Here is a 23274-nt window from a genome sequence, read left to right as displayed (position 1 = left end):
GGACAAACAGACACAAGATGTGAAGCTGGGCACAGTGCTCACACTTGTAGTCCCAGCACTTTCAGAGGCTGAGGTGGGAGAATCACTTGAGCCCAAGAGTTGGAGACCAGCCTGAGCAACAAAGCAAGACCTCCTCTCTACTTATGTTAAAAAAAAAATTTAGCCAGGTGTAGTGGCATATGCCTGTAGTCCCAGTTGCTGGGGAGGCTGAGGCAGGAGGATTACTTGAGCCCATGAGTTTCAGGCTGCAGTGAGCCGTGGTCATGCTACTACACTGCAGCCTGGGTGACAGAGCGAGACCCTCTCTCAAAAAAAAAAAAAAAAAGATGTAAAGCTGAAGTACACCACCCAGAATGTGACATATGCCCCTTCCATTTAAGCAATAAGCAATTCTTTTTCATCTTATTTTATTTTATTTTATTTTTTTGAGAGGGAGTCTTGCTCTGTCGCCCAGACTGGAGTGCAGTGGCCTGGGTTCACGCCATTCTCCTGCCTCAGCCTCCTGAGTAGCTGGGACGGGACTACAGGCATCCACCACCACACCCAGCTAATTTTTTGTATTTTTAGTAGAGACGGGGTTTCACCGTGTTAGTCAGGATGGTCTCAATCTCCTGACGTCATGATCCGCCTGCCTCGGCCTCCCAAAGTGCTGGGGTTACAGGCGTGAGCCACCGCGCCTGGCCTCCTTTTCTCTCTTTTTTTCCTTCCTTCCTTCTTTCCTTCCTTTTCTTTCTTTCTTTCCTTCCTTCTTTCTCTCTCTCTCTTTCTTTTCTTTCCTTCCTTCTTTCCTTCATTTTCTTTCTCTCTTTCTTTCCTTCCTTCCTACTGTCTTTCCTTTTCTTTCTTTCTTCCTTCTTTCTTTCCTTTCTTCCTTCTTTCTTTTCTTTCTTTCCTTCCATCTTTCTCTCCTTTTCTTTCTTTATCTTTCCTTCCTTCTTTCCTTCTTTTCTTGCTTTCCTTCTTCCTTCCTTTTTTCCTTCTTTTCTTTTTTTTTTTTTGAGATGGAGTCTCTCTCTGTCGCCCAGGCTGGAGTGCAGTGGCGGGATCTCGGCTCACTGCAAGCTCCGCCGCCCGGATTCATGCCATTCTCCTGCCTCAGCCTCCCAAGTAGCTGGGACTACAGGCACCCGCCACCACGCCTGGCTAATTTTTTTGTATTTTTAGTAGAGACGGGGTTTCACTGTGTTCACCATGATGGTCTCGATCTCCTGACCTCATGATCAGCCCGCCTTGGCTTCCCAAAGTGCTGGGATTACAGGCGTGAGCTACTGCTTCGGCCTCTTTTTTTTTTTTTTTAGGAGAGAGAGTCTCACTCTTTTTGCCCAGGCTGGTGCAATCTCGGCTCACACAATCTCCGCCTCCCAGATTCAAACGATTCTGGTGCCTCGGCCTCCCAAGTAGCTAGAATTACAGGTGCACGGCATCATGCCCGGCTAATTTTTATATTTTTAGTAGAGACGGAGTTTCACCATGTTGGTCAGGCTGGTCTCAAACTCCTGACCTCATGATCCACCCGCCTCGGACTCCTGAAGTGCTGGGATTACAGGCGTGAGCCACCGCACCCGGCATTTCTCTCTCTTTCTTTTCCTTCTCTCTCCTTTCTTCTGTCTTTCCTTCCTTCTTTTCTTTATTTCTCTATTCTTCCTTCCTTCTTTTTTTCCTTCCTTCCTTCTTTCTTTCCTTCTTTTCTTTCTTTCTCTTTCTTTCCTTTTCTCTCTTTCTTTCTTTTTTTTTTTTCCCAGAGTCTCACTCTGTCGCCCAGGCTGGAGTGCAGTGGTGCGATCTTGGCTCACTGCAAGCTCCGCCTCCCAGGTTCACGCCATTCTCCTGCCTCAGCCTCCCCAGTAGCTGGGACTACAGGCGCCCACCACCATGCTAGGCTAATTTTTTGTATTTTACGTAGAGACGGGGTTTCACCGTGTTAGCCAGGATGGTCTTGATCTCCTGACCTCGTGATCCACCCGCCTTGGCCTCCCAAAGTGCTGGGATTACAGGCGTGAGCCACCGCACCAAGCCTTTTTTTTTTTCTTTCGACAAAGTCTCGCTCTGTCGCCCAGGCTGGAGTGCAATGGCGCAATCTCAGCTCACTGCAACCTCTGCGTCCCAGGTTCAAGCGATTCTCCTGCCTCAGCCTCTCAAGTAGCTGGGATTACAGGCGTGCACCACCACGCCCGGCTAATTTTTTGTATTTTTAGTAGAGACAGGGTTTCACCATATTGGTCATGCTGGTCTCGAATTTTTTTTTTTTTTTTTGGACAGAGTCTCACTCTGTTGCCCAGGCTGGAGTGCTATGATGCGGTCTTGGCTCACTGCAACCACTGCCTCCCAGGTTCAAGTGATTCTCCTGCCTCAGCCTCCCAAGTAGCTGGGATTACAGGTGCGTGCCACCACACCCGGCTAATTTTTTGTATTTTTAGTAGAGATGGGGTTTTCACCATGTTGGCCAGGCTGGTCTCGAACTCCTGACCTCGTGATTCACCCGCCTCGGCTTCCCAAAGCACTGGGATTATAGGCGTTAGCCACCGCTCCTGGCCCTGGCCCTTCTTTCATGTTTTAATTCGAGGCAGCTTTGCATGTACTAAGTTTTCAAAAGTACATGCATTTTTATCTATACTCTGACACACACCCAATTACCAAATTGTGTTCACAGCTCTGTCAGACTCACTCACAGATTTAGAATCTCCTCAGGGACTTGGTCTTAATTGAAGACAAATGAGGTCCCAGATGGGCTTTTTGTCCTAAAGGTCAGCTGGAATGTGGGAGGAACAATTTCAGCACAAGAGCAAGTTGAAAGTTGCTTCATCTTTTCTGGTGATACTGTGGCTGACAGTATTTACTGTTAAATGGAGTGGAAGTGAGAAAACACCACAGAAGGGGGCACCTAGATTTGAACCGGGGACCTCTTGATCTGCAGTCAAATGCTCTATCCCTGAGCCATACCCCCTCTACCTGTAATAAGCTTCTTCCGTGTCCACTTACGGTGACTGAATACAATCAAGTTCCACCCACACGAGTTCTGGCAAGCTTTGTGTTCTAAAGCCCCACCTTCTTAATTATCCATCATCTGCTTTGGCTTTTCCCTTGGCCACCAATAAACTGAAAGGGAACACTTGAAAAATGACATCCTGGGCCGGGCAGGTGGCTCACGCCTGTAATCCCAGCACTTTGGGAGGCCGAGGTGAGGTCAGGAGTTCGAGACTAGCCTGACCAACACAGTGAAACCCCGCCTCCACTAAAAATACAAAAAAATTAGCTGGGCATGGTGGCAGGCACCGGTAATCCCAGCTACTAGGGATGCTGAGGCAGGAGAATTGCTTGAACCCCGGGAGGCAGAGGTTGCAGTGAGCTGAGATCACACTACTGCACTCCAGCCTGGGCTAACAGAGTGAGTCTCTCTCTCCTTCTCTCTCTCTCTATATATGCATATATATATACATAAACATATATATATACATAAACATATGTGTGTATACACACACACACACACACACACACACAAACATATATATATATGTTTAGTAAAGACAGGGTTTCGTCGTGTTGCCCAGGCTGGTCTCAAGTGATCCACCTGCCTGAGCTCAAGCAATCCTCCCATCTCGGCCTCCCAAAGTGCTGGGATTACAGGCGTAAGCCACGGAGCCTGGCCTTTGCTCTGTTCTTTTTTTTTTTTTTTGAGACGGAGTCTTGCTCTGTTGCCCAGGCTGGAGTGCAGTGGCGCGATCTCGGCTCACTGCAAGCTCTGCCTCCCGAGTTCACGCCATTCTCTCGCCTCAGCCTCCCGAGTAGCTGGGACTACAGGTGCCCGCCACCAAGCCCGGCTAATTTTTTTGTATTTTTAGTAGAGACGGGGTTTTAGTGTTAGCCAGGATGGTCTCGATCTCCTGACCTTGTGATCCACCCGCCTTGGCCTCCCAAAGTGCTGAGATTACAGGCGTGAGCCACAGCGCCCGGCCCTTTGCTCTGTTCTTGATGGAAACAATAGCCAGCTCTGACCTGGGGCCCTGCTGATAGCTGGGGAAGTGCTTTATTGAGGTTGAGTAGTGTGGCTCCTTCTTATCCCACTGGTACGGGAGAACTGAAGCCCCTCCTTTCAAACCTGGCACTCGTTGGTATGGAGTGCAAGGGCGTAGGCCTGAGAAGCCCTTTCTCCTCTCACCTTCTCTCCAGAGGGAAGAGAAGCTGAGGGTAGAACTGGCTCCATCCTCTAATCTCAGGGAAGAAACAGCACACGTGGAGACACAAATTAATTTTTTTAACGTAAAGTAACACTAAGAGTTCATCTAAACATTTGTCTTAGAAATTCAGGTCGATGGCTATGAAGGGAAAAGATGCTGTTAGAACAAAGGGAAGTGGGTGACCTCTCCGAAGACGGACGTGCTCTGACGGAGGGCTGGAGTGTTCCTGCGGTAGCCAAACCTTCCATTGAACCCATCGATCGGTTTCAGATCAGCATTGTAGTGGTCATGCCCAGTCACCTGCTGGAGAGAATGCCCTTGGGGACAAGGAGAGAGAGGCCTGAGCCTGCATTCAGCCCACCTCTTGGCTTCCCCATTCCCCTGGGTGTGGTATGGGATGCCAACCAGGCGTAGTCACTTGCATTCCCCATGCTGAACACGCAATCCTCAAGTGTCCTGAGACTCTGGGCTGAAAAGCCAAGGGCTGGTGAGGTTGAGGGGCAGAAGGCTTCCTAGAAATAAAACCCCGCACCAGGAATAATTGCAGGAAAACTGTGAATGGTTTGTGCTGGGACAGGAAGGGCCAGAAATTCTGGGCTTGGCAAAGCTTGCCTTTCTCCCACAAGAAATGAGAAAAATCTCACCCTTGCCTCTGACCCATGTGGAAAAAATGGATGAGATCAAGATCAATTGGGCCAAATGGCACAAAGTATCATGTGACTAGAGGAGTGGCCCAGGATGGTGGAGCTAGGCTGGGAGGAGGGTTTACCCTGTTAGAAAAATATCTCTCAACTCTTTCCCATTGTTGTTAACCTGGGCCTGGAAAATGAGCAGGATGCAGCAGTGAGGGGAACAGGGGCTTTAGAGTTGGGAAGAGCAGAATCTTTTTGTTTGTTTGTTTTTGAGACAGAGTCTTGCACTGTCGCCCAGCCTGGAGTGCAATGGCGCAATCTCGGATCACTGCAACCTCTGCCTCCTGGGTTCAAGAGATTCTCCTGCCTCAGCCTCCTAAGTAGCTGGGATTATAGGTGCCTGCCACCACGCCCGGCTAATTTTTTGTATTTTTAGTAGAGACGGGGTTTCACTATGTTAGCCAGGCTGGTGTTGAACTCCTGACCTCGTGACCCGCCTGCCTCGGCCTCCCAAAGTGCTGGGATTACAGGCATGAGCCACTGCACCAGGCCAGGAAGAGCAGAATATTAATCCCAGCTCAGCCCTCTTGCCAAATTACTTTAACTCAAGAAACTTGTTTTCCTACCTGTGCCATGGGGTTAGTGTGAGGGTGAAAAGTGCCCAACAAATGGCTCATGTCTGTAATGCCAGCACTTTGGGAGGCTGAGGCCAGAGGATCACTTGAGCCTAGGAGTTCAAGACCAGCGTGGGCCACATAGGGAGACTCCATCTCCACAAAAAATAAAAAATTAACTGAGTGTGGTGGTGCACACCTGTGGGCCCAACTTCTCAGGAGGCTGAGGTGGGAGGATTGCGCAAGCCCAGGAGGTCAAGACTGCAGTGAGTAGTAATTGTGCTACTGCATTTCTTTCTTTCTTTCTTTCTTTCTTTCTTTCTTTCTTTCTTTCTTTCTTTCTTTTTTTTTGAGATGGAGTCTCGCTGCATCGCCCAGGCTGGAGTGCAGTGGCACGATCTTGGCACACTGCAACCTCCGCCTCCCGGGTTCAAGCAGTTCTCCTTCCTCAGCCTCCCAAGTAGCTGGGATTCCAGGTGCGAGCCACCACGCCCGGCTAATTGTTTTTTGTATTTTTAGTAGAGACAGGGTTCAACCAGGTTGGCCAGGCTGGTTTGGAACTCCTGACCTCAAGTGATCCACCCGCCTCAGCTCCCAAAGTGCTGGGATTACAGGCGTGAGCCACTGCACCTGTCCGTGCTACTGCATTTCATGCATTCCAGTTTGGGTGATAGAGTGAGACCACGTCTCAAAAAAAAAAAAAAATGAGGCCTGACATACAGTACTGGTGCTTATTAACTAATATTAGGGAGCACTGTGGCACCATCTGCTCATGTATGTGAAGAAAAGCTGGAAGGATGCAGTCCCTTAGCCTCTTCCCCTCAACCAGGGCTCGCTATGGCCCAGGAACCATGATGAGGCTAGAAATGGAGGCAGCACTTGCCTGTCCCTGCCCAATTTCTCCTGTTGAGGTATCTTTGTCCTTGCCCGAAGATGTGGATGTAGTCTACTATCCAGCCATCCCTTCCTGTACCGCCATGATCCTGAAAGTGGGCAAGAGAAAGTGGGCAAGAAGACTGTCAGCCACAATGCTGAGGGGGACACAGTGCAAACTGCCCTGGGGTTTGCTGTGGGGATAGGGAAGAGGTCAGAGCCTTAGGTAACTGGTGCAGACAGATTAAATATATTTAAGAACCAGACCGGGCGCAGTGGCTCAGGCCTCTAATCCCAGCACTTTGGAAGGCCAAGGTGGGTGGATCACCTGAGGCCAGGAGTTCGAGACCAGCCTTGCCAACATGGCGAAACCCCATCTTTACCAAAAATACAAAAAATTAGCTGGGCATGGTGGCAGGCGCCTGTAATCCCAGCTGCTCAGGAGGCTGAGGCAGTACAATTGCTTGAACCCCGGAGGCAGAAGTTGCAGTGAACCGAGATCCTGCCATTGCACTCCAGCCTGGGCAACAAGAGCCAAACTCCATCTAAAAAAAAAAGAAAAGAAAAAAAGAAAAAGAAAAAGAAGAACCTATTGCCTCTCCGGGAGGGGCAGTTGAGCTTGGCAGCTGAAGGCTCAGTTTCTGCTGCCAGACAGGCTGGGTTCTAACTCCAGCTCAACCATTAACAGGCTTTGTGACCTTGGGCCAATTACACAGCTTCACTGGGCCTCAGTTTTCCCATCGGTAAAAGGAGTATTGCTGTGAGGTTTGTTTTTTGAGACACAGTCTTACTCTGTCACCCAGACTGGAGTGCAGTGTTGCCATCTCGGCTCACTGCAACCTCCGCTTCCTGGGTTCAATTATCCTGCCTCATCCTCCTGAGTAGCTGAGATTACAGGCATGCGCCACCATGCCCGGCTAATTTTTGTATTTTTAGTAGAGACAGGGTTCACATATTGGCCAGGCTGGTCTCAAACTCTTGAACTCAAGTGATCCACCCGCCTCAGCCTCCCAAAGTGCTGGGATTACAGGATTGAGCCACCGTGCCTGGCTTGCTGTGAGACTTAAGTGATTTTGTTCAGATAAAGGGCCTGGCATAGTAAAGTTTAATAAATGTTATCTTTATTTAAATTAAAATAATACCTACCACAAATGGTGGTTTTGATAATTAAATAATATTTTTAAAAATTAAACAGATTGGCTGGGAGCAGTGTAATCCCAGCACTTTGGGAGGCCAAGGCTGGAGGATCTCCTGAGGTCAAGAGTTGGAGACAAGCCTGGCCAACAGGGCAAAACCCCGTCTCTACTAAAAATACAAAAATTAGCCAGGTGTAGTGGCTCATGCCTGTAATCCCAGCTACTCAGGAGGCTGAGGCAGGAGAATTACTTGAACCCAGGAGACAGAGGTTGAAGTGAGCTGAGCTCGTGCCACTGCACTCCAGCCTGGGCAATAGGGCGAGACTCCACCTCAAAAATAAAATAAAATAAAATAAAATAAAAGATTAGCTGCTGGGCATGGTGGCACACGCCTATAGTCCCAGCTACTCAGGAGGCTGAGACTGGAGGATTGCTTGAGCCCAGCAGTTCAAGGCTGCAGTGAGCTGTGCCACTGCACTTCCAGCCTGTGTGACAGAGTTGCACTCTGTCTCAAAAAGGAAAATTAGAAAGCCCTTTTCAAGGCCGGGTGCGGTGGCCCACGCCTGTAATCCCAGCACTTTGGGAGGCTGAGGCAGGTGGATCACTTGAGGTCAGGAGTTCGAGACCAGCCTCAACATAGTGAAACCCCGTCTCTACTAAAAATACAAAAAGTTAGCTGGGTGTGGTGGCGGGCGCTTGTAATCTCAGCTATTCAGGAGGCTGAGGCAGGCTTGAACTTGTGAGGCAGAGGTTGCAGTGAGCTGAGATGACACCACTGCACTCCAGCCTGGATGACAGAGTGAGACTCTGTCTCAAAAAAAAAAAAAAAAAAAAAAAGGAAAGAAAGAAAGCATTTTCAAAATATGTATACCCTATCATTTTCAAGCTTTTAAATACTCAGGTTCTTCCTTTTCCCCTCCCCAGACTCTGGTTCCTTCTGTCGTAAAATTACGAGTCGATGCCAGCATGGTGGCTCATGCCTATAGTCCCAGCACTTTGGGAGGCCGAGATGGGCAGAACACTTGAGCTCAGGAGTTTAAGACCAGCCTGGGCAACATGGTGAAACCCTGTCTCTGTAGTCCCAGCTACTAGAGTGGCTGAAGTGGGAGGATCGCTTGAACACGGAAATCAGAGGTTGCAGTAAGCCAAAATTATGCCACTACACTCCAGCCGGGGTGACAGAACAAGACCCTGTCTCAAAAAAAAAAAAAAAAGAAAAGAAAAGAAAAGAAAAATTGGGCCGGGCACGGTGGCTCACGCCTGTATCCCAGCACTTTTGGAGGCCGAGGCAGGCAGATCACAAGGTCAGGAGTTCGAGAACACCCTGGCTAACACGGTGAAACCCCGTCTCTACTATTTTTTGTAAAAATACAAAAAATTAGCCGGGCAGGCGTGGTGGCGGGCACCTGTAGTCCCAGCTACTTGGGAGGCTGAAGCAGGAGAATGGCGTGAACCCAGGAGGCAGAGCTTGCAGTGAGCCGAGATCCTGCCACTGCACTCCAGCCTGGGCGACAGAGCGAGACTCCGTCTCAAAAAAAATTTTTTTTAAAAATTACATGAGTCAACACATGTGTGACTCATGTATGTCCATATACATGCACTGCACAGACCTATGCAAACAAACATTTGGGACTATACACACACACACACAAATCCCGAAGTTTTGCTCACAGAATAACCCCATGAGTCTTCCTGTCTCTTCCCCACACCGCTTATATGTAGAAACACAAATACTGGAAGCAAAATGTTGGGGGAAAAATTGAACCATCAGCAAACAGTCTCGGAATCTTTGATCTGGGGGGTTGGTGGAGGAGAACTCTGCTGGGAAGGGGCCTACACCTAGGAGGGAAAAGGCCAGGGGGAGGAACTGAGGTCCGCAGAGGTTTGAGAGGTGTCCCTCCCATCAGACCAAAGAACCCGGAGAGCAAGCCCCATGCCCTGCCACTATGATGTCACAGGAGGAAGGCGTCTCGCCCTGCAGGTCAAGTCAATTCCCTTTGTCTTGCTCACTGAGGTCACACGGATTTTTGCGTATGTAGAGAATTTGCGGTGTGAGGTCACCCTAGAGGGCGGGTCTGTGACGTCACAAAAGACAAAGACACCGACTGGTTTGGGAGAAGCTGGCTTTGAGCCCTATCCCCTTGCCTTGCAGAAACCTGGAATGAGTCTATTCTCAAATTCAGGGCTGGAAGGCCATTCTGTGAGCTCAGGGAGCTTGCGCTCAACACCTGTCCTCCCTTTCCTCCAGTCCTCGGGCTGCGTTAAGAAAACTGGGAGGCGGTGGCGGGAGGATAGCGTGAGCCCAGGAGTTCAAGACCAGTCTGGGTAACATGGCGAGACCCCCTCTCTACAAAAAAAAAAAAAAAAAAATTAGCCCGGCGTGGTGGCGCAAGCCTGTAGTCCCGGCTAATCGCGAGGCTGAGGTGGGAAGGTTGCTTGACCCTGGGAGGTGGAAGCTGCAGTGAGCCGTGATGGCACCACCGCACTCCAGCCTGGGCGAGAATCAGACCCTATAATTACAGGCTCACACCTGTAACATGGCGAAACCCCGTCTCTACCAAAAATAGAAAAATTAGTCTGGCGTGGTGGCGCGCCTGTAACCCCAGCTACTCGGGAGGCTGAGGCAGGAGAATCGCTTGAACCCGGGAGGCGGAGGTTGCCGTGAGCCAAGATGGTGCCACTCACTACGCTCCAGCCTGGGCGACAGAGCGAGACTGTCTCAAAATAATAATAATAAATAAAATTTTAAAAAAGAAAAGAAAGTAAACCGAGGAGGTGAAAGTGGCGGAGCCTTCTTTGTGGTGAGAACGCTGGAGTGAAGATTTAGGGAGGTGTGTGGGGTCTTCCAGGAAGCTCCTATACCTGATCAGTTTTCCGCAAAAGGGGCGGAACCACGTGGCTCTGGAAGTAGCTGCGGGCGTGGTAGTCCTGCTGCGCGTTGTAGGGCGGAATCGCCGACCACAGCTTGGGCCTAGAGCGCCCATAAGCGCGGGCAGCGGTGCTCACAGCCACCCCGTCCAAGATAAAGCCTTTCTCCAGTCGCAGGCGACACTCGCTCAGGTACGCCATCCCAACCACCGTAGCCTCGGAGGGCCTTTCTGGTGGGGGATGAGGACCCTAGATGGGGACACCCCTGCGCATTCTTACGTGATGTCAACGACCCCTGCGACACAAACCCTATTGTCTCCACTCACCCCGGGTTGACCGGTGGGCCCTTAAGGCAGTGGGGGAAGTTGCTTGCTTGGCCCCAGAGGAGGTTGACCAGAGACTGACTATGCAAGAGGAGTTGGAAAGTGAAGGGGAGGAGACTGGATAACCGATTGTGGGCAGTTTGTGTGCAGTTAGGCCCCGCTCCCCCAGTTTTCCTTTAAGGTGAGTATTCTCTTTTCCCACGGTATTACATGCTATTTCCTCAGCTCAGTTTTGTTGAAAAGCTTGTACCCGGAATTGATCAGAAAGTTCAGATCGCACCTACTTCCAATTCTCATTTTACAGAGCTAGAAGTTGAAGCTTAGAAAGTTTCCCTAGGCCGGGCGCGTTGGCTTACGCCAGTAATCCCAGCATTTTGGGAGAACGAGGCGGGGGGGATCGCTTGGGTCCAGGAATTCAAGACCAGCCTGGGCAATAAAGCGAAAGTCCATCTCTACTAAATAAATGAATACTTAGCCGAGTGTGGTGGCGCGCACCTGTGGACTCGGCTGCACTGCAGGCTGGGCCATGGAGGTGGAGGCTGCAGTGAGCCATGATTGTGCCACACTCCTGGATGAGAGAAGGAGGCCCTGTCTCAAAAGACAAAAAAAAAAAAAAAAAGAAGGCCGGGCGCGGTGGCTCACGCCTGTAATCCCAGCACTTTGGGAGGCCGAGGCAGGCGGATCACGAGGTCAGGAGATCGAGACCATCCTGGCTAACACAGTGAAACCCTGTCTCTACTAAAAATACAAAAAATTAGCCGGGCGTGGTGGCGGACGCCTGTAGTCCCAGCAACTCTGAAGGCTGAGGCAGGAGAATGGCGTGAACCCGGGAGGCGGAGCTTGCAGTGAGCCGAGATCGCACCACTGCACTCCAGCCTGGGCGACAGAGCAAGACTACGTCTCAAAAAAAAAAAAAAAAAAAAGAGGTTCCCCAAATCCAGTTAGCTGACTTCCGGTCAGTCCACTTAACAATTCTCCTGCCCCACCCGAATTAACATTATTTATTTACTTATTCTTTTTATTTATTTATTTATTTTAGAGACAAAGTCTCGCTCTGTTGCCCAGGTTGTAGTGCAGTGGCTCAATCCTGGCTCACTGCAACCTGTGCCTCCCGACTTCAAGCAATTCTCTGCCTCAGCCTCCCGAGTAGCTGGGATTACAGGCACCTGCCACCACGCCCGGCTAATTTTTTGTATTTTTAGTAGAGCCGGGGTTTCACCATCTTGGCCAGGGTGGTCTTGAACTCCTGATCTCATGATCCACCCCTCTCAGCTTCCCAAAGTGCTGGGATTACAGGCGTGAGCCACCGCGCCCAGCCTTTAACTTATTCTATCTATCTATCTATCTATCTATCTATCTATCTATCTATCTATCTATTTAGAGAGGGAGTCTTGCTCTGTTGCCCAGGCCGGAGTGCAGCGGCGCGATCTTGGCTCACTGCAACCTCCGCCTCCCAGGTTCAAGTGATTATTCCGCCTCAGCCTTCCGAGTAGCTGAGATTACAGGCGCCTGACACTAAGCCCGGCTAATTTTGGTATTTTTAGTAGAAACGGGGTTTTGCCATGTTGGCCAAGCTGGTCTCGAACTCCTGACCTCAAATTATCAGCCCATCTCGGCCTCCCAAAGTGCTGGGATTACAGGCATAAGCCACTGTGTCTGGCCTATTATATATATTTTAATATAAATATAAAATGTATATTTTATATTTATATTAAAAAATATATATATTTTTTAGGTGTCACCCAGGCTGGAGTGCAGTGGTGCGATCTTGGCTCACTGAAACCTCTGCCTCCCGGGTTCAATCTATTCTCCTGTGTCAGCATCCTGAATAGCTGAGATTACATGCCCGTGTCACCACCCCAGACTAAATTTTTTTTTTTTTTGAAATGGAGTCTCACTGTGTCACCCAGGCTGGAGTGCAGTGGCAGGATCTCAGCTCACTGCAGCCTCCCAGGTTCAAGCGATTCTCCTGCCTCAGCTTCCTGAGTAGCTGGAATTACACGCGCACGCCACCACACCTGGCTAATTTTTGTATTTTCAGTAGAGCCGGGGTTTCACCATGTTGGCCAGGCTGGTCTCGAACTCCTGATCTCAGGTGATCCACCTGCCTCAGCTACCAAAGTGCTGGGATTACTGGCGTGAGCCATCCTGCCCCGCCACCCAGCTAATTTTTTTTTTTTTTTTTTTTTTTTTGAGACGGGGATTCACTCTTGTTGCCCAGGCTGGAGTGCAATGGTGCGATCTTGGCTCACCGCAACCTCCGCCTCCCAGGTTCAAGCGATTCTCCTGCCCCAGCCTCCCTAGTAGCTGGGATTACAGGCATGTGCCACCACACCCGGCTAATTTTGTATTTTTAGTAGAGATGGGGTTTCTCCATGTTGGTCAGGCTGGTCTCGAACTCCTGACCTCAGGTGGTCTGCCTGCCTCAGCCTCCCAAAGTGCTGGGATTACAGGCATGAGCGACCATGCCCGGCCATTAATTTTTGTATTATTATTATTATTATTATTATTATTATTATATTTTTGAGATGGAGTCTTGCTCTATTGCCCAGGCTGGAGTGCAGTGGTGTGATCTTGGCTCACTGCAACCTCTGCCTCCTGGGTTTACAGGTGCACGCCACCACGCCCAGCTAATTTTTATATTTTTCTAGATACAGGGTTTTGCCAGGCTGGTCTTGAACTCCTGACCTCAGGTGATTTGCCTGCCTCGGTCTCCGAAAGTGCTGGGATTACAGGCGTGAGTAATTTTTGTATTTTTAGTAGAGATGGAGTTTCACCATGTGGGCCAGGCTGGTCTCAAAATTCTGACCTCTAGTGATCCTCTCGCCTTGGCCTCCCAAAGTGCTGGGATTACAGGTGTGAGCCACCATGCCCAGCCCCACCCCAATTATTTTCACCCGCTATTATTTATGCTTGTTTTTTTCCCCTCGAGACATGGTTTCACTTCAATTTCCCAGGCTGGCATGCAGCGTTGCGATCCGGAATCACTGCAACCTCTGCCTCCCGGACTCAAGCGATTCTTCTGCCTCAGCCTCCAATTAGCTGGGATTACAGGCACACGCCACCAGGCCCAGCTAATTTTCGTATTTTTTGTAGAGACAGGGTTTCGCTGTGTTGGCCAGACTGGTTTTGAACTCCTGAGCTCAAGTGATCAGCCCACCTTGGCCTCCCAAGCTGGGAGGATTAGAGCCATGAGCCACCAGGACTGGCCTTATCTTTCCTTTAAAATAACAAAACGGTGGGGGGACACATTACCATATTTTTCCTCCAGCTAATTTTCTTTTTCTTTTTCCTTTAGTTTCCACATACAGCATTGGATCTAGGTAATTATATAAATTACATATTTTATTATTTATTTCTGAGACAGTGTCGCTCTGTCGCGCAGGCTGCAGTGCAGTGGAGCGATCTAGGCTCACTGCAGCCACCGCCTCCTGGGTTGAAGCCATTCTCCTGCCTCAGCCCAGAGTAGCTGGGAGTACAGATACACACAACCACACCCAGCTAATTTTTTTTGTAGAGACGGAGGTGTTTTTTTGTTTGTTTGTTTTTTGGGTTTTTTTGTTTTGTTTTTTTTTTTTTTGAGACAGAGTCTCGCTGTGTCGCCCAGGCTGGAGTGCAATTGCGCGATCTCGGCTCACTGCAACCTCCACCTCCCAGGTTCAAGTGATTCTTCTGTCTCAGTCTCCCGAGTAGCTGGAGTTACAGGCACCTGCCACCACTCCCAGCTGATTTTTAAATTTTTTTTTTTTGAGACAGTGTCTCGCTCTGTTGCCCAGGCTGGAGTGCAGTGGTGCGATCTCGGCTCACTGCAAGCTCCGCCTCCCGGGTTTACGCCATTCTCCTGCCTCAGCCTCCCGACTAGCTGGGACTACAGGTGCCCGCCACCACGCCCAGCTAATATTTTGTATTTTGTTTAGTAGAGACAGGGTTTCATTGTGTTAGCTAGGATGGTCTCGATCTCTTGACCTCCTGATCTGCCCGCCTCGGCGTCCCAAAGTGCTGGGATTACAGGCATGAGCCACCGCGCCTGGCCTAATTTTTATATTTTTAGTAGAGACGGGGTTTCAGCATTCTGGCCGGGCTGGTCTTAAACTCCTGACCTCGTGATCCGCCCATCTCAGCCTCCCAAAGTGCTGGGATTACAGGCGTGAGCCACCATGCCCGGCCTTGTTTTTTTTGTTGTTTTTTGTTTTTGTTTTTTCTTTGAGATGGAGTTTCACTCTTCTTGTCCAGGCTGGAGTGCAATGGCGCGATCTTGGCTCACTGCAACCTCTGCCTGCTGGGTTCAAGCGATTCTCCTGCCTCAGCCTCCCAAGTAGCTGGGATTACAGGCATGTACCACCACAGCCAGCTGATTTTGTACTGTTAGTACAGACGGGGTTTCACCATGTTGATCAGGCTGGTCTTGAACTCCTGACCTCAGGTGATCTACCCGCCTCGACCTCCCAAAGTGCTGGGATTACAGGCGTGAGCCACCACGGCCGTTGTTTTGTTTTTTGAGACAGAGTCTGGCTATTGTCGCCCAGGCTGGAGTGCAATGGTGCGATTTTGGCTCACTGCAACCTCCACCTCCTGGGTTCAAGCGATTCTCCTGCCTCAGCCTCCTGAGTAGCTGGGATTACAGGCGCCCATCACCACACCCAGCTAATTTTTGTATTTTTAGTAGAGATGCGTGTTTCACCATATTGGCCAGGTTGATCTGGAACTCCTGACCTCAGGTAATCCACCTGCCTTGGCCTCTCAAAGTGTTGGGATTACAGCCGTGAGCCTCTGCACCCAGCCGAGATGGAGGTTTTTAAAATTTTTTTTGAGAGGGAGTCTCGCTCTGTCACCCAGGATGGAGTGCAGTGGCACGATCTTGTTTCACTGCAAGCTCCGCCTCCCGGTTTCACGCCATTCTCCTGCCTCAGTCTCCTGAGTAGCTGGGACTACAGGTGCCCGTCACCATGCCCGGCTAAATTTTTTTTGTATTTTTAGTAGAGACGGGGTTTCACCGTTAGCCAGGATGGTCTTGATCTCCTGACCTCGTGATCTGCCTGCCTCAGCCTCCCAAAGTGCTGGGATTACAGGCGTGGGCCACCGTGCCTGGCCTGTTTTGTTTTTTTCATAGAGACAGTCTTGCCCAGGCTGGAGTGCAGTAGTGTGATCATTGCTCACTGCAGCCTTGACCTCCTGGCCTCAAGTGATCCTCCCACCTCAGCCTCCAGAGTAGCTGAGACTAAAGGTGCACACCACCACACCCAGCCAATTTTTGCGTGCCTGTAGCTAGACTTCAGAATTGCTCATCTCAGCCTCCAGAGTAGCTGGGATAATGGGCATGCTCCACTAGGTCTTGTAGTGAATTTACTATTTTTTATATTTACTACTATTTTTATTATGAAAGTACATGTATTACTGTTCAAGTTGCAAGCTACTATAAATCAGATCTGATATCTTGAATCCATTCTATTAAAACTTTTACCTAGAAAGAACTTGCAGAATATAAACAGTGACAAAGGAAAAAATATATATACATATATCTGGCCAGACGCAGTGGCTCACACGTGTAATCTCAGCACTTCGGGAGGCTGAGGGGGGCGGATCACCTGAGGTCGGGAGGTGGAGACCAGCCTGACCAACATGGAGAAACCTGGTCTCTACTAAAAATACACAATTAGCCAGGCATGGTGGTGCATGCCTGTAATCCCAGCTACTCAGGAGGCTGAGGCAGAACAATCACTTGAACCCGGGAGGCGGAGGTTGCAGTGAGCCAAGATCACACCATTGCACTCCAGCCTGGGCACAAGAGCGAAACTCGGTCTCAAAATAAAAAATGCTAAAAAAAAAAAAAAAAAGATACAAAAATCAGCCTAGCCTGGTGGCGGGCACCTGTAGTCACAGGTACTCGGGAGGCTGAGACAGGAGAATCGCTAGAACCCAGGAGGCAGAGGTTGCAGTGAGCTGAGATTGCACCACTGCACTCAAGCCTGGGCAACAAGAGCCCAGGAGTCTCTTGGAGCCCAGGAGTGAGACGGAGTCTCCCCGGCTCACTGCAACTTCCGCCACTGCAACCCCTGCCTCTTGGGTTCAAGCAATTCTCCTGCCTCAGCCTGTGGAGTAATTGGGACTACGGGCACGCGTCACCACGCCCAGCTAATTTTGTATTTTTAATAGAGACGAGATTTCACCATGTTGGCCAGGCTGGTCTTGAACTCCTCACCTCAGGTGATCAGCCGATCTCAGCCTCCCAAAGTGCTGGGATTACAGGTGTGAGCCACCATGCCCAGCTGACAAAGGAAAACATTTAGTGAAGTGTAAATATAAAGCTTTTAATCCAAGTCAAAAAAAATCTCCAAAGAATAAAATGTGAGGTGGGATGCAGTGGCTCACACTTGTAATTGCAGCCCTTTGAAGGCCACAGCAGGAGGATTCCGAGTCCAGCAGTTCAAGGTTACAGTGAGCTTCAGTGGTGTTACTGCACTCCAGCCTGTGTGAGAGCAAGACTGTCTCAGAAAAGATAAAATTCAAAAATAGCAGCGATTAGTGGTAATATATAAGGATCATATATTGCCATAATATATAAAGACATAAATGGTGGGCCTAGGGGCTTGTCACACTAAAGCTGACTTGAAATTGACCATACTCAGGGATGTTATGGTGTAACTCTCTAAAACTAGAGATTTAATACATTTTTTTTCTTTCCTCCCAGACAGAGTTTCACTGGTTGCCCAGGCTGGAGCACAATCGTGTGACCTCAGCTCACTGCAACCTCCATCTCTGGGGTTCAAGCAATTCTCCTGCCTCAGCCTCCCAAGTAGCTGGGATTACAGCATGCACCACTATGCCTGGCTAATTTTGTATAGTAGAGATGGGGTTTCAACATGTTGGACAGGCTGGTGTCACTCTCCTGACCTCAGATGATCCACCCACCTCAGCCTCCCAAAGTGCTGGGATTATAGGCGTGAGCCACCGTGCCCAGCCGAGATTTAATACTTCTAAAACCAAGCCTGGTTCAGTCTAGACAGGGTACTGGTTCTCAATCTTGGGTATACCTTGACATCTCCTGGGAGCTTCACAATTCTGATGTCTGAGTCCTATTCTGCAGTCTGACTTAATTGGTCTAGGGTATGGACCGGAAACATTTTCAAAAGCTCCAGGTTAGAACAACTCCTCTCTAGGTCTGGTACATTCCATAACTAGTCATGGAAGACACTAAGGGTAGTCCTTTTTGATACCAAGTGGAGCTTGTATTATACCCAACTTACAGGTAGAAACATTTATGGCTGAGTATTTGCAGATACAGATATATAAACACAAACCTTAATCTAAAAACCCTGTTTAGTCCACTTCCCCCCAAATTATTGTTCTAAACGAACACCCATTTTTCCAAAACGCTGGGTGTCACCTAAATAAACTCTTACACAGTTTAGAAAGAAATACTAACAACCTCCTACCTTAAGGCCAAGTCCCTTATTAACAGCGCTTTATGCCTGTTCAGTTGGCAAAAATTTACCACATTCTTCCATTCTCAAACTAGAGCTTGGAACATAAATTACACGATCATCCTGTTAAAACATTTTCATAGCAGAATACCTGTAGGTACCATCAACTTAATCATCTTCCACTATGACAGTAAACCTACATGGCAATTACTGTTGTTTTATAAATATTCAGTTTACTCCAAACCTGTTAACTGCTAAAATGTACATACATAAACAAACACATCATTCCTCAAAATTCATGTGTGTGTCCAGGATCTAACTATACAGTCTATCTTAACTTCAATGCCTTTTTTTGGGGCGGGGGTGGGAACGGAATCTTGCTCTGTTGCCCAGGCTGGATGGAGTACAATTGTGCAATCTCGACTCGCTGCAAACTACACCTCCCAGGTTCAAGCGATTCTCTCAGTAGCTGAGATTACAGGCGGTGCGCCACCACGCCCAGCTAATTTTTGTATTTTTAGAAAAGAGGAGGTTTCACCACGTTGGTCAGCCTGGTCTTGAACTCCTGACCTCATGATCTGCCTGCCTTGGCCTCCGAAAGTGTTGGGATTACAGGCGCCAGCTACCGCGCCCAGCCATTTGAATGCCTTTCTCACTCCAGGAGAAGCTACCATGTATAGCCACTCATTGAGCAGTATCTACTATTATTTTTGGGACTCAAAACCCAAATAATACTTTTTGAGGCCAAAATTGTAAATACAGCAATTGGAAGACGCTGAAAGTCTGCAAACTCACAAAAAAGCAAGGATTGCTTTAAAAAAAAAAAATGCCCAGAGTTTCCATTTCAGAAAAGTGATGGTCAGCATATGTCAAAAACACTGTAGAGGCCTGGGTGGGCAGATCACTTGAGATCAGGAGTTTGAGTCGTTTGGCAAACATGGTGAAACCCTGTCTCCACCAAAAATACAAAAACTAGCCAGGCATGACGGCAGGTGCCTGTAATCCCAGCTACTTAGGAGGCTGAGGCAGGAGAATCGCTTGAACCCTCGAAGTGAACAGGGAGACAAGCACTGCAAACAAATACTTTTTAATGGGTTTAGTTTTTTTTTTTATTTTTTACAAATATACTGGAGAATCATGCAATGCTGCCAGCATTGGATGCAATCCGGGGCCACAAGTCTGCACACTCCTTTGCTACTGGTCCTGTAATGGCAGAACCTGCATTAAAAAAAAAAATAAAATAAAAACATGTGGGGGACAGATTAAGACATCGTCAAACACAGAAGATCCTTGGCCTGTACTTCTAGACAATCCACCCAACCTCAGAGACCTAAGGAACAAGCTGGACTGATTTCCTACCTTTCATCTCGCCTTTATTGTTCACTATGACTCCCGCATTATCTTCAAAATAAAGAAACACGCCATCTTTTCTACGGTATGACTTTCGTTGTCGAATGACCACTGCCGGATGTACTGAGAGAAGAAAAAAGGACAGCAGTCATTAACCTGTCAAGTCGCAGTGCCACCACAAAAGCAGTTTCCAACTAGACAGAATGTACACTCAGCATTTGAGACAGTGACAGTGTAAATATCAATCTTTAAGGTGATCCTCCCACCTCAGCCTCTCTAGTATCTTGGACTACAGGTGCACACCACCATGCCCAGAATTTTTTTTTTTTTTTCATAGAGACAGGGTTTTGCCATGTTGGCAAGCCTGGCCTCCCAAAGTGCTGGGAGTATAGGCGTGAACCACAATCATCTATTCACATCTTAAAATCAAAGCTGCCAGTATTTTCTCACAAGTGTAAAACTCTCAGGACAACTATCCTTGCCTATGCCTTTTCCAACTTTACCTCACAGGTAGGTTATTAAGATCCCAGTATCACTGAATTGGGATGTAGAAATGGGACCTGGGACCCCCAACTCCTCCCAGTCCTGGCAATGAGCAGAGACCAAGCTATTCAGATTTACACTGGAAAACAGTTTGAATTCCTGGGCCCAAGCACCAGGCTTTGTTTTACTTTTAATGAACTGTTTTCCAGTGTCCTAAGTAACTTTTACACCCATCTGTACTAAAGTGAAAAAGACGCTTTTCCCAACTTTCAAAATGAAGTATCACTACACAGTGAAATATAATGCTTGTGAAGAACTATTGTAGAGTCAGACACACCTGGATTCACAATCTTCACTGATACTAGCATGGGGTCCTTACACAGAATTTTTATAATGACAGGAAGACTACACAAAAAATAGATAAGTCTAACCAAGTTAGTAATGGGACACACATGAGGTAGCCAATACTTACTGACTGACCCACCTCTACTCATAAACCATTTAATCCTCACAAATTCTTCAAGTAGACCTGGCCCTTTTGCATATTTCTGTGCTTGTTATTTATTGATATTAAGTTCCAAGGGGAGGGGATGTATTCATTTAGCAGAAACAAGGACCAAAAAAGACATTAACAGAATTGGAAACTCACAACTAGTTTTAAAACTGAAGTGTTCGGAGCTCTGGTCTGTCCCACCACTGACTGAGACCAACAATCCACCCTCCTGCCATCTCATCTACAAAGTGAAGGCCATTTGCTCGGCTCTTCTCTGACAGCTCCCTGGGCCACCAATCAGACCCAGGAAGTGTTCTGAGAAGAGGAAAAAGCCCATGCAATTGCTGAATCACAATCACAGTGCTACCCAGCTCTCAAATGGATATTAATGGTGAACAAAAAACAATTTCTAACCCAAAGGCTAAAAATCTACTGGACAGCATCGTGGGGTGGATACAGGAATAGGAGTAACTGTAATACAGGGCTGACAAATCAACATCACATTTGTAAATCAAGGGATGGCCAGGAACTCTTTAGAAGAGAAGACATCCCAGGGTAGAGACAGATTAGGCAGGCACAGGAAAAAAGTGCAAGCGCTGAAGTTAAAATGCACCAAACACCAGAAGTTCTAAAGCCAGACAGGACACAAGCTGCAAGTATTTTGAGGCCTCCCCCTTTAAATCATACACCTGACAGGAAAAATTTTGAGTGGGGAGCCTGAGATTAAGTAATGAGCAATTAGCTGGGTGTGGTGGTGCACACCTATGATCCCAGCTACTCGGGAGGCTGAGGCAGGACAATCTCTTGAGCCTGGGAGGTGGAGGTTGCAGTGAACAGATATGTGCCCCTGCACTCCAGCCTGGGCAACAAGTGAGACTCCATCTCAAAAACAAATAACAATAAAATAAGCAACGGGCAGCTTGTTGTTTTCGTTTTGTAATTTTTTTTTTTTTTTGAGAGCCCAGGAGGCGGAGGTTGCAGTGAGCCAAGATCGTGCCATTGCACTCCAGTATGGGCTGGGCGACAGAGAGAGACTCCATCTCAAAAAACCAAACCAAACAACAAAAAAACAACTAAGGTATGGAAGTGACAAGATGATGGTCCCCCCTCCAACACAATATGAGCAAAAACTTAAGATACTTATCTCACACTGCCTCTCAATGGAAAACAAACTTGAGGCCTTGAAAACTGATCCATTTTCCAATAAAGGAAAGCGTCCCCCCACTACTCATCAGTATTAAGGTGGGCTCAGTGTTTACTCACCCTTTTTTCTGAGCTCTGGTTTGCCTTTCTTGACTGTGGCCATCACCATGTCACCCACACCAGCAGCGGGAAGTCTGTTCAGCCGTCCCTTGATCCCCTTCACGGAGATGATATACAGGTTTTTGGCTCCTACAAAAGAATGTAAATAAAAATAAAAAATGTTGAGGGCCATCCGGCCGTTCCATCAGTATAACATTTCCCAAACACTTCCAAAGCCCCTCCCTCCACTCACTGCCCAAGCAGTTAGTCCGCAAGAACGCCTTGTCACACCACCGATTGAAGCAAACAACACATGTTGCCACTTCACCCAAAAGCGATGTTTTCACTCTCCCCTTTCTTGACGGCTCAATAGGTCATTAGCCACAGGCCCATTGAGTGCTTTTAAAAGGGGGAGTATAGCAACGTGCAAAGACCTCACCTGTGTTGTCAGCACAATTGATTACAGCTCCTACCGGAAGACCCAAGGAAATCCGGAATTTCGCACCAGAGGACCCACCACGTCCTGTGGATATAAAGGGAAGGGAAACAGGATAAAGAGATCACAATCTAGACATGGTTCGGAGTTCCCCCTCATACTCAAGCTGTAATTCACCGCACATGCTTTGATAGACTGTACGCTATAGATTAGCTCGCTCGGATTTTACTTATGCCGTCCCCATGTGCCACCCGATTCTCACGGAAAGTAGCCTATTTCTTACTATTAACACTCTGACATCGAAATTAAGAAACCTAGACGACTCAGCCCTTGCTCTAACTTTCGCAAAACGCAATTACTCCTGCAAGGCATAAAACCGCAGAGGTCGCGCAAACCAGGGCCTAATCCAGTCTAACTTCAACCCCATTACGATAGCCCTATTCGCGGACCGATCTCGCGGTATCCAGACTACATTCACGTCGGGATCCTGCCATCTCAACTCTCCAGCACCCCACTGCCACTTTCGAGGGCCCTGGCAGTGCTCTCGCGGTGGCCTGGCTCTCTCTCTCCGGCCTGAAGGAGAGCAAAGCGCCCCAGCTGCCTAGGGCCACCGCTCCTGACGAATCCGCCAGCCACTGCACGACAGATGGTGGAGGATCCTACAGAAACAAAACCTCACCTCGCTTCGACATCTTGAACGCCGGAAAAAAGAAAAAAGGAAGTTGATTCAAAGGACACTGGGATATGAACTTTAACGCCCCGCCCACCCTCCTCACGTGGCCGGAGCAAAAACCGGCCTCTTCCGCCTCTGGGCGCTGCCTTATTACGTAATAAGTTTACGACGTCGCTTTTAGCCCTCTCTGCGAAGTGGGAGTTGAAGTAGAAGCGCAAGAGATAGGAAATATCTTCTCTACGAGCTTAAGAGTAGTTAGGGACATGGAAACAGTGATTTGTTAACTTGCTCACGACCTCTTTTGACCACTTAATAGTGCCAGGCACTTATCTGCACACTAGAGAATAGGAATTAAAACACGGTTTGTGCCGTGTGGGGGTTCCCCAAGGAACAAAGAAAGTGGGGGAGGGAGGGAGAACAAGCTCTAAACGGTTTCGTTGAATGTAATACAGTTGAGAAGTGCTGCAGATCATTCCATCTATGTGTTCTTGGTATCATACCATTCTGTATTTTACATATGCAGTATTGCTCCATTTATTGACCCGTCCCCCCCAC

The 23274-nt window shown here is 48.4% G+C and overlaps 2 protein-coding genes, 1 long non-coding RNA gene and 1 other non-coding gene across 5 annotated transcripts; 1 reads left to right on the top strand and 3 right to left on the bottom strand.

Moving 5' to 3' along the window:
- Window positions 1-4233: 4233 nt before the first annotated feature.
- SPMAP1 (sperm microtubule associated protein 1) lies at window positions 4234-10592 on the bottom strand. The gene is made up of 3 exons (XM_511443.8): window positions 10293-10592; window positions 6305-6404; window positions 4234-4492 (listed from the first exon to the last, which is right to left on the bottom strand). The coding sequence occupies exons 1-3, from the start codon at window positions 10497-10499 to the stop codon at window positions 4335-4337; spliced, it is 465 nt and encodes a 154-aa protein (XP_511443.1). The 5' UTR covers window positions 10500-10592; the 3' UTR covers window positions 4234-4334.
- A 35-nt stretch (window positions 10593-10627) lies between these two features.
- On the top strand, window positions 10628-19289 carry LOC129137763 (uncharacterized). 2 transcript variants are annotated; one of them, XR_008540544.2, is made up of 4 exons: window positions 10656-10802; window positions 13273-13358; window positions 13920-13944; window positions 17310-19289. It is a non-coding gene; the product is annotated as an uncharacterized LOC129137763 (long non-coding RNA). The 2 variants fall into 2 exon arrangements; XR_008540545.2 differs by lacking the exon at window positions 13273-13358 and having other exon boundaries at window positions 10628-10802.
- Window positions 19114-22867, bottom strand: RPL23 (ribosomal protein L23). The gene is made up of 5 exons (XM_511444.7): window positions 22726-22867; window positions 22050-22133; window positions 21632-21760; window positions 19402-19515; window positions 19114-19260 (listed from the first exon to the last, which is right to left on the bottom strand). The coding sequence occupies exons 1-5, from the start codon at window positions 22736-22738 to the stop codon at window positions 19178-19180; spliced, it is 423 nt and encodes a 140-aa protein (XP_511444.2). The 5' UTR covers window positions 22739-22867; the 3' UTR covers window positions 19114-19177.
- On the bottom strand, window positions 21891-22022 carry LOC112206164 (small nucleolar RNA SNORA21). The gene has a single exon (XR_002940364.1). It is a non-coding gene; the product is annotated as a small nucleolar RNA SNORA21 (small nucleolar RNA).
- Window positions 22868-23274: the final 407 nt, after the last annotated feature.

Source organism: Pan troglodytes, chromosome 19, assembly GCF_028858775.2.
Source record: "Pan troglodytes isolate AG18354 chromosome 19, NHGRI_mPanTro3-v2.0_pri, whole genome shotgun sequence".
Taxonomy (NCBI): domain Eukaryota; kingdom Metazoa; phylum Chordata; class Mammalia; order Primates; family Hominidae; genus Pan; species Pan troglodytes.
The sequence above is the reverse complement of the archived record's forward strand: the minus strand, read 5'-3'. Positions and strand labels throughout refer to the sequence as shown.